Here is a 10,539-nt window from a genome sequence, read left to right on the forward strand (position 1 = left end):
TTGGGGCACTGTGGCTATGGTTTTGGTGGTGTTCCTTAGTAGGACACTGGCAAAAATGTGAGCACAGTAGCACACCCCATTCCTGAGGTGTGCTAATGCTGTGCAGCTCACCATATGCTCTTGAGAGGGTTTTCTGCCCTCTGTAAAATTTTGGCGGGGCTTGGGCCCCGCCATGAGGAGTTATGATTTTTTTCTTTATTTTTGCTATTTTTGCAAAAATTATAAATCCAACTACCGTTTTGTATTTCCATTTTTGACTTCCAACTGAACTACCAAATTGTGCCTGGGTCAATTTTTGGTACGCGCAAACCAGGCGCAACGTTGGGTAGTGGTCCTCCCCCAATGTAAACCATGTTTGGTAGTTGGAAGTCAAAATTATGGTAGTCGATTAACCAAGTCCCAATATAATTTATTTATTTCACTTTGAAGAAGTGGTGTAACATAACTCAGATTCTATGGGATGACACGCAAGAAGCAAGGCTTTGTGCCAAGCAAATTTTTAAGGTTTTAAGTTTTGAGGGCAAGGAACTGTGATGGTTTGAAGAAACCACCCAGCCAAACTCAGATTCTAGGCTCTGCAAAAGGGGGTGATAGCGCGCAAGTCCCTGCCGAGGGCTATCGGAGGCTTGCTTCGCAAGACCAGACACACGCAGCAGCGAGGGACTTTGTTAAGTTCGGTGCATGCCGATGTCCACCCACGACACCAAGAATTGAGGGGCGTGGTGCCCTGGCTAATGTATGCCTTGTTTTCCCGGCCAGAGCCCACTGCAATGCGGAGGAATCTCTTTGGTGGCCCTCATGGCGACAAGTGAGCTGTACTGCCCATCAGTGAGGTGATCGGTGGACCTATCGACCGGGCTCGATGGAGAGAGACTCAACAGCGAGCTTGGAAGCGCCAACCCGTGGACACAGGCGACTTTGGGCCAGGCGCGCCGCGACCTCGCCTTGCACCCACTCGACAGTTTCGATGGGCCAAGTAAAAACAGTTACTTCGACACGCCCGCCTGACCAATATTATCGAGCAATGAAAGCTTTGGCAACTGTTCCATCAGTCTGGGGGCAGTGCCAGGGATAACCACCCCCAAATCCTAGACAGCGACTCGGAAATCTAAGGTGCGGTCATCAGAATCTAACAATTGCCCGATAGCAGATGAACCTATATACAGATCCTGAGCTTTGTCTCAGGATAAGTTCGACCAAATCCTCCCAATAGGGCCTGTGACGTGCTCATGTATGCGATGCGATGCAGACCCTGAAACCAGGCCGGAACAGCGACATGTTGATGTTCTTGTTGCGGCGGAACACATGCATACAATATTTTTGTGGCCCAAGGGCCACGGGCCCACGGCGATTGGAATGTTCGGCTGTGGGTTTTTGGAGATGGGACACGAGGCAAACTAGGGATAGCACGATGGTTTCGCAGCAGGGCTTCCGTACAGCTCCTCTCACCTGGGAGCGAGACCGCCAAGGTGTTGCAAGGGAGATACAAGTGGCTGTGTCGCTAAAGAAAGCCAGCCACAAGGTTTCATCCCCTCCAGACAGGCAGGATGGGACTGTCTTCGGCGTTTCAGCAGACCCAACGAGCAACCAGCCGGCCAGGGAACGCGCCCAAGCCACGCGACCCCAGGAGCAGAGAGAAGGGAGCAGGAGTGGCCCAGGGCGAAGGGCGAGAGTACTTAAGAGCATCGAGTGTCGGCCAAATCTTAATCATCAGCTCACTCCACTCACTCACTTCACACTACCCACACACACACTTCCAACTCGACCTGACTTTCGTCCGCTCGCCCCACTACATCCAAAACAAAAAATGCATCACTCTTTCCTTACCACGGCTCTCTTGATCGCCTCCAATGTGTTTGCCCAGAACAACCCCACCAACACCACCAGCGTCAACGGCCCACTAAGCACCCAGGCCAATGCCAACCAAGCAGGTGCCGCCGCGGGTTTGTCTGCCAAATGCTACTCAAAATGGTCACACAACTCACCAAGCTGATGATGATCACCATCGCTTACCTCTGCAGGGCCCAAGACCATCACCCTGAACTGCACCGACAGTCTCTTGCCTTTCTCGGAGCGCGACCTCGCCGAGATGGCTCAGGAGGACCCTTCCACGGGTGCAAAACAGAACCAAGCCCTTCCTGACCCCCAAACCCGTGAGTACCCCCACACAATCTTGCAAACCATTTCTGGTGGCCATCCGCTCACCTCTCCGATCGTCTCTTCGCAGTGTCCACTGTGCAAACAGCCGCTATCTGCAAGAGTGGACCGGTTACAGCCATCTGCGTCCTCAATACATGCCCCATCAACGAGCAGTCCACATACCCAGGTAAGAAGCCCTCGAGACTCAGCCCACCACACGAGCTCCTGCTGAGCCAAGTAATCCATCACAGTTTGCCAAGAGTGCAATGAATACACGCCCAACGAACAAGGCGACGACGGTACCCTCGGTAAAGACCTCATACCATCAGTAACGTGCGACGACAGCTACAACTTCAACATAACCGACAAGTTCTCACACTGTGAGTGCCCCTCAAAACCGGCTGTCTTTTCATTCCAAGCTGACCACACAATCTACGTCTGTCAGTGTGCTCTACCAAGGCCGCGAAGACATTCTCTTGCAAGACATGCTATTCAGCCAGATGTAAGCCACAACACTCTTGAGGTACCCAAGAAACCGACATCGAGCTAATTTCTTCCCATTCACCCCAGCCTGTAACACCTGTTATGACGTCAAAGACATCCCCAATGACGCCGCCCCTGCCGGCACCACTGCCACCAACTCCGTTCCCCTCAACACCAACGCTGGCCCCAACAATGCCGCCCCCGTCACTCCCCCCACCACCCCTACTACCACTCCCCCGACCACCACTCCTCCTACCAACTAGAGTAGTGTTTCTGGTACGCAGCTCCCACTGCAAAGAAACCGTCTTGCCCTTTTTTTGTAATCTCCTCGTTGCTTCCATGTCACCACAGATGTCCATCGCATTAGTCAACTGAACCCATACACTCATTTAACTTGCAAAAATTCCTCCGCTCGTCTCATACTCCTCGCATTACTTGTTCATACACGGGGCACTCAGCCTTTGGTCTCCTGAAAATACATCATTTGCTTCACATCCATTTTTCTTGTGTTGAGCCGTTGCCCTTCTATGTATCTCCCGCATGTCTTCCAACCAAAGAAACCCCTGGGCCCTGTTGCGACTGTTGGTGGCAAGCCCACCCGCTGGCCTCACCTTGGACGTCACCACGGCCGTCTCTGCTCGGAGCTACAGCCCCAACTGTTCCTTGGCCAGGCCGTCTTCGGGAGTTGTTGCTTCAAACCCGTGGCCAAGAACGGGAGTCGTCCGAGTAATCCCGCCAGATTTGTTAGTGTATCTTATTCCGCTTCGTTGGAATCTGCCGCCACAATTTCCCTGCGGATATGAGAGTTGGCCACTCCCCGTCCAGCGCCAGCATATCCCCCAAGAGGGTTCTTTCTGGGAGCGGCCTAATTTGCAAAGAGATAAAACTCATGTCTCCAAAAAAAATGCTTTTTTACCCTTTATTGGTTCCGGTATGGCAAGGCTGGCAACGGTGTGCCCGCTGCGCTTCGCCGAAAAAGGCGGCCATTTCGCGTAGCGCGGCCGCCACCCCGAAACGCGCCAGCGCAGCGAGGTCACCGCTGAAAGCAGCAGGTCCCCGCCCTTTGCCCCAAGCCAGAGAGCGCTAGCGCAGCGTGAGAACGGCCGCCATAACCGCTGAATCTGCCGCTTTTGTGCTGAAATGGCCAACTTTGCTCCCAATTGCCAGCTTTGGCGCAGAAGCTGCGCTATACGCTCCTTGCTGCTGTGCGCTAGGGTCCCCGTCACTGTGCTTTAGGGTATTTCTGGGTGTGAGACCCTACCCACCGCTTCACAAGTCTGCTTGCTCATTGCACTGTCAGAGTTGAACCACTGACTACTAGTACATCAAAGTTTAACCACCCTAAAAATTTAACTTCATTGCATGCTCATATTAATCATTGGGGGGGTTCAAAGTTGACCAGGCATGACTTGCATACACTTTTGCTAATTGATGTTCAAGGCTTTTCCTGAACACCAAATTTCAAAAAAACATTCAAGCAGGCTTAGGGAGTGTAGTAAAATGTGGCTTGTATGCCCTTTTGAAACTCAGTGTTCACTGTTCAAGAATGAACTTGAACACCAACTGGCAAAAGTGCACACAAGTTGCACCTGGCCAACTTTGAAACCCCCTGCTGTCCAGCATCCCAACCATCACAACCAACGGTGGGCCGTTGCAGTGACCTGTTGACTTAAAGTATTGTAAAGTATTGAAAAATAAGTTATGATACAGGAAATGTGGTTATTGATTTTGGCAACAGAATTTAACTATAACCTTGAGGGCTTAAAAAATAACCTAAATACCCTTGATAACAGCCAATACAGCCCATTTTTTGTTGATACAGTCAAAAACCTATTGTAATCAATTGTAAAGTGTTGAAAATTCAATATTTTTTTGTTAAAATTGACAGTTTTTCCTCAAAAACAATGTCCAATGTGTTTTGCAAATTGGACCATATATCGTAATGCATCACATTGGCCCACCATTGTCACAATCATTAAGGTTGAACTTAAACACACACCAACCGGTCCCATTGACTCAAGCAAGGCTGTTATCCATATTATACCCATCAATATTATAGCTTCTGACCAATGCTGAGCTGGGTCAACCAATATATCTTCTTCAAACTTCCTTCCAAGTGGTAATGTATTGAAATGAATCAATTAAAAATTGCTTTGAACAAGTTTACACTCCTCCCAATATCATGTTAGATTTGAATGCTTTGCAACTTCAAAAACTATAGGATGAGATTGCCAATAGATAGAACCAGAAATATATTGCAGCTTTTTGAGCTCACAGTACCTTCCTCACTTTGTGAGCTTGCTCACCTTTACTGATATTCTCACATTGTATATGACTCATTCTCCATTTTGCAAGAATCAAAAACCGGACCCCAATCATACTCAAGACTCCCTATATTATTGGCTGATTTTGGTTCCTTGAGGTAATTGAACTTAGAAAATGAAACTATTGAGGGTTAGATGAAAGAGGTTGGTAGCTTGGAAAAATTTGAACTCTTCTGCTTCACTGCTTTATGCTGGATCAGAAGCCAATCAATCTTGGGATAGAGGAAAAAGGAAACAAAATTAATTCTAGTAATAAATGAGGAGGTAAAATGAAGTATGATAAAATCCTGCAGGGGAAAGAAACTCAGAAATTGTACCATGTAGATTATTTGAAACATGGAAGATAGTTTCTTTTTAGATGTGGTTTTTCTGAATTTTGCAAAAAAACACATAGCTGATTATTAAAATTGAAGGCAACTAATTCAATTCATCTACTGAGTGAAGGGGCAAAGCAGAATGAGGAAGTGGGAAGCGGGTATATGGCCTGACTGCTTGAGAGATTAACTGAAAATATCTTTCCTTAGAAAGTTTGAATTTATTTATTTTTCTGAATTCTTCTTCATACCAAAATTCCAACAAGTTTAAAGCTATTACACGGGCCTTTTCCTGCTCAACTATGCTTGAATCAGTTGTAACTCTTGCCAAATAGATCTGAGCATGGCTGAATGATTCTTTTGAGATGTTTTCTGAAGAGCTGACTTGGACCTCGCCTAGGAGAGGAACATGTCCGTCTGTATTTTTGAATAAGAGACCTTCAAACCACTCAAGGCACTCTTTATGGTGATTTTCTGATTTTCCAAGGATTTCATCATCAAGACCATTTAAACTAACCAGATTGTGAATAGAGTTCAAGCCTGCCCAAATTTTTCCAATTTTGTACTCATGATGTTGCTTCCTCCTAACTCTCCCCCGCTTGTTCAACAAATCATATTCAATGAGCCTGATCCAGGTATTTTGATGGTGATTATCATCAGGAGATTCTTTCAGTGCCCCAACCAACACAGGTAAACCTTCGATTTGTCGCGAAGATGCCATGGCGCACGAAGATTCGAACAACTGCTCCACGTTCTTGAATTTCTCAGCCAGGCGAGTTTGAAGCTGTTTGCTTGCTTCTGCATCCTCCGAAGCCTGCCTGGAAAGGGCTCTTTTTGCGCGGCTAGTGATCAGTTTCAAAACATCCGGCCCAAGGGCAAGCTGCACATTTTTCCTCATTTTGCCTTCATGACTATGATTATCTGTTGCTCTATCATTGACATTTTCTGTGGTAAAAGCTCTCTCAGAATCCTTCTCGGATTCCTCTATAAAGTCAGGCACCTGGGCTTCTTCTGTATTCAGTTTGTTCTTTTGATCAACCTTGGCACTCTTATCAATTTGGTCTACTCGTTGTGACTTGGCAGTGCGACGTGTCCCTGAGTAGATGTCTATAAATCAAACACTTTTCAGCAGCCAATTCCAGGTTGTGTGAGGGTCTGAAGGGGGGTGATCTATTACCTTTTTCGCTAGATTCACGGCTTGAGATACAACTGTGCGTGGATTCATTATTTGGTTCTCTAGGGTGACTAAGTAAGGTATTTGCAACCAAATTTAAGCCTGCAAAATTAGCCCAAATGTCAATTGCCGGGAATTTCACGTCATGCGGCTTGCCTACTGGAGCATCTCACCATCCTGGTCGCAGTTATGTGAATGTCGGTTTGGGACAAAATAAGACTCGTCATCAATCAACTTGCGTTTGTGAGTTGGAGCCGGTGAGGGCAAATCTAAAAAATCGAAACCGAAGTCTTCGAAATTGTATTCGAATAGCTCATGGGTATCGTTCCATAAAGTTGCCGCTAATTCGTCTTCAGGAGTATTGGCAATCGCTAATTTGAAGTAACAAGCAGCTACCTTCAAGCAGAAGAATCCGCGCCGCCGCCAAGTCATAATCGGATCGCAAGAATCAGGCTAGGGAGATCTGCAGGCAATTCCTGCTAAAAGCGAAAAGTGCCCATGGGTACGCTTCAAGTCTCTATATACATACAATAGTACAAGCCCTCGGCGTAGGTCTACCCTATCAGGGCAGCGTGATTTTTTCGACGACTTGACTGCTACCAGTTCCAGAGTTGAAATCTTTCTTCGCTGATGTTGACCAGCTGTAAATACACAACATAATACTGTGTAGCCGCGCTCTTTCGTAGAAGCGACATTCTGATTCATTTCTGAATGATCTTGAATGCTGTCAGAGCAACGTCCAAACCAGGATACAGGGCAAAAATTCAAGTTAGAGAGCAATACTGAGCAAAAGCTGGACATGAAGTTCCAGCTGGGTCGATGAAGAGGTTAGAATCAAGTCAACTTGTACCTGACAAAGATGAAAATGGAAAAAATGTTGTTTGCACACCAGGAGCATGCTAGGCCTCCTATAATTTGCGCTAAACATGCATCACATTTGACATAAGAAGATTGGTGAGATCCCCTGCAAGCAAAGCTTTATGAGTTGTTTGGACGCACCTACGTCATCCAAACTGCAGCAGTACATTTAGTTCCTCTAGATATTGTTTTGTATTTTCTTTTTAGTCCAGGAAATGATCTTTGCTACATGTCCTCAACTGAATATAGCAGCAAAAATCTGTTATGTTTGTATGGGGTGACCTGGAAGCTTCCTATCACTTCCCAAGTCACCAAGCTATGGGCTAAAGAGAAGGATGTCTCTTTCCTCCTACTGCCTTTTTCTTTGTGGCTTGTTTGGAAAGGAGGCCTTTGGAGTAGAAATGTTTTTAGGAATTTCTGGATCTCCTCCTAGACTTGACTAAAAGTCCCTGAGATCTGAGCCTGACTCGTAACTCTAGTTTATCTGGAGCCTTGCTCAGAGATAGCCATCCCATAGCCATTACTAGCTACTGTAGTTTTTAATTTTTGAGATTTGTTCTATCATTCCTTCTAATTAGAGCACCTGTTTGATTAGAATTTCTAGATCCTGTGGAATGTCTATGTGGATTTAGTTGTGTTCCCTCTGCCTGTCTTGCAAAACTCTGGAGAGGGCATCTGCATGGTTTTCCACTGACAAAACTCTTTTTGGTATCAAGTCAATTTGATTTTGAATTAGAATCTTCTGTATTATTTGGGTCAGCCTAAAGGCACACCAAAATTTTACTTGAAGCATGCAGCAAAATTTAAAAATTTCTTTTTCTTATTTATAAATGAAAGATATTGCAAAATTAACCCCAGAAATGGAATTTCCACACAAAATAACCTATAGTAACCCACTGGAATGACCCCCTCATCTCCACCAGTTTAGGAGTTACATACACGGATTTCAACCTGTCACAGGGAATGTTTCTCTTGCTTATTTTTCTTCAAGATGACTTTGCATTACATATGCATACTTGTGCTTGTATTTATAATACCCTGCAGGTTTTTGCCCTTTCTGTTGTAAGTAGTGTCCTGTTTCTTTAGGGTAGGTCCCTTTGAGGCTGTGCTCCTGTCAAACTATATGTTTCAGGGATGTACCCCATTCGTGATTTAGCCCACCAAAGCCTGTTCCCCTGGAGCTAAAATCCTGTTGAGGGTAACTGGGTGACACAAGACTAAGAGAGATTGACAAGGTGTTGAGGACATAGTCCTAGCACAGTGAGTCAACTTGTAATAATCATTCAGTGAGGAAGGATAACAGGAAAGAGAACAACCAGACTATATAAATGTATAATATAGGCTAAGTTCTGGGTGTATAGGTTAGAAGCATATTACACAGGGAAATGCTAATACACTATCTCAACACACCCCCTTGCTGATAACTCTATACTGAACAAGTCCTACTTGTCCAACCTTCACATACCCAGATCTTGAATGGCTTGGTTGAGAAACACCAGTGAGCAGCTGTAGAGAAAGAGAGAGGAGAGACTTATGCACCTGAGAAACACCAGTGAGCAGCTGTGAGCTAAGAGGCCAATGATGAGAGGCTGACGAAGACAAGAGAAAGAGAGAGGAGAGACTTATGCACCTAGGATGAGTGTGACATTGCATGGTGAGCACAATTCTTGCAGCAATCATATCTGGACAGCCTCGCCTGGTTATTTTTGAGTTTTCTCCGTGACAGCCCTGTGAAAGGGCTAATTCAATAGATTCTCTCCAAACTCATCCCTGGCCTCCGCTGGCTCTCTTCGGTCTGCTTCCCAGTTGCTCCTCAGTCCGCTCCTCTGACTGCTCCCTTGTCTCAACATTTCTCAAGACCTTGATCTCCTCCCTCAAGTCTTGACATCTATCAAGACCTCTATCTTACTCTTGAAATTGCTTGAGACTTGTAACCTCAGATTGGCTCAATTCTCAATTTGGTGAGAAAAGATCAATGACATCCTTGGTCTTCTTGTCCTTGGCTGATCCCCTTCCCTTTCCTTTCATTCCATTCCATCTTTCATCTCCAGTGTCCCTGTTCTCCTCCTCTGTCTCTTCTATACTGTCTCAGGTTGTCTCTAGATTATCAGATCTCTTGTGGTGGTAATTTTTTTTCTCTTTTTATTCTATTCTTCTTTCCTTTGATCTGATCTTGTCTTTTCAGCCTGGTTCTCATTTTACAGCAATACAGATTGGATTTTATCAGTTATGACCAAACATGCCAACCTCCAACACAATTGTACTGCCGACCTGTTTGATCTGTTGGGACAATCAGGATGTATGCTTGAACTTTGTGGGGACACTTGTTCCATATGGATTCTATGAAAGAGTGGAACAAGCGTGAGCAAGACCAAAACACAACATTTTGATGCACATACTGTAACAACCCTCTCAACACCAACTACAATAATTACTGCAGCGGTTATTCAGACACCCTGGTCCGTGTCCATCAGCTGATCAAGCACTGGGTGGCAATCATTAAGGATGGAAAGCCCTTGCCCAAGGAGTAATTCAAGACTGCTTGAGAAAACCTCAATTTGATCAAGGTGATCCTCAACAAGGAGTCCAACAATCTTTGGGTGACTGAGGCCGAGAAGGCTAAGATCAATGCCAATAATAATGTCAAGTTTTCACTTGTAGTCAATGAGAAGGTGGAGAAGGGTGAGGGTTGAAAGAGGAGCAGATTGTTCAGTGACACTTTCAAACTTGATGTTTTTGGGCTCAGAATTGATGACATGATTGCACGTCCAAGGAGTAGACTTAGAACACACAACTAGAGAGCCCCCCAGCAAGATCCTAAGGGGGTCCTAGAAACAATTACATGAAAATAAGACAGGACAGGAGGACAGTAAAATGCCACATGGCCAGACAGGACAGGAAAGAAAAAGACCACTTGGTCTGACAGGACAGGAAAAAGGCCAGAAGGCCAGACATGACAGGAAGATAAAAGACCACTTGGTCAGACAGGACAGAAAAAGACCACATGGCCAGACATGACAGGAAAAAGAACGTGAGCGGACAGGCTCTTATTCTGACAAATAAGATGCTCAAATCAACCATTGCCAAGTTAAAACAGCTTTCCGCAGTCCAAATCAACAAGAAGGTGCATGGTAGTGTTAGCAAGAGCAGAAAAAATCCCAGAAGATATTTGATAGTCTTAGATGAGGATTGATTCAGTATCAAGTAGTTTACATAGTCTACATGGTATAAAATAAATTAGTTAGTG

General features: G+C 45.5%; 4 protein-coding genes across 4 annotated transcripts; 3 read left to right on the forward strand and 1 right to left on the reverse strand.

Annotated features, from left to right (window-relative positions):
- Positions 1-770: 770 nt before the first annotated feature.
- Positions 771-1,008, forward strand: PtA15_8A456 (uncharacterized protein; the record flags this gene model as incomplete). The annotated part of the gene is made up of 2 exons (XM_053171888.1): positions 771-808; positions 882-1,008. 2 exons carry the CDS (start codon positions 771-773, stop codon positions 1,006-1,008), a joined length of 165 nt encoding a protein of 54 aa, XP_053023107.1.
- Positions 1,009-1,807: 799 nt separating this feature from the next.
- PtA15_8A457 (uncharacterized protein) lies at positions 1,808-2,885 on the forward strand (the record flags this gene model as incomplete). Its single annotated transcript, XM_053171889.1, has 6 exons — positions 1,808-1,943; positions 2,022-2,153; positions 2,228-2,326; positions 2,391-2,519; positions 2,585-2,641; positions 2,710-2,885. The coding sequence occupies 6 exons, from the start codon at positions 1,808-1,810 to the stop codon at positions 2,883-2,885; spliced, it is 729 nt and encodes a 242-aa protein (XP_053023108.1).
- A 3,705-nt stretch (positions 2,886-6,590) lies between these two features.
- PtA15_8A458 (uncharacterized protein) lies at positions 6,591-6,866 on the reverse strand (the record flags this gene model as incomplete). Its single annotated transcript, XM_053171890.1, has 1 exon — positions 6,591-6,866. One exon carries the CDS (start codon positions 6,864-6,866, stop codon positions 6,591-6,593), a length of 276 nt encoding a protein of 91 aa, XP_053023109.1.
- A 2,655-nt stretch (positions 6,867-9,521) lies between these two features.
- Positions 9,522-9,823, forward strand: PtA15_8A459 (uncharacterized protein; the record flags this gene model as incomplete). The annotated part of the gene is made up of 2 exons (XM_053171891.1): positions 9,522-9,591; positions 9,744-9,823. 2 exons carry the CDS (start codon positions 9,522-9,524, stop codon positions 9,821-9,823), a joined length of 150 nt encoding a protein of 49 aa, XP_053023110.1.
- Between the last annotated feature and the right edge of the window lie 716 nt (positions 9,824-10,539).

This window comes from Puccinia triticina, chromosome 8A (genome assembly GCF_026914185.1).
Source record: "Puccinia triticina chromosome 8A, complete sequence".
NCBI classification, from domain to species: domain Eukaryota; kingdom Fungi; phylum Basidiomycota; class Pucciniomycetes; order Pucciniales; family Pucciniaceae; genus Puccinia; species Puccinia triticina.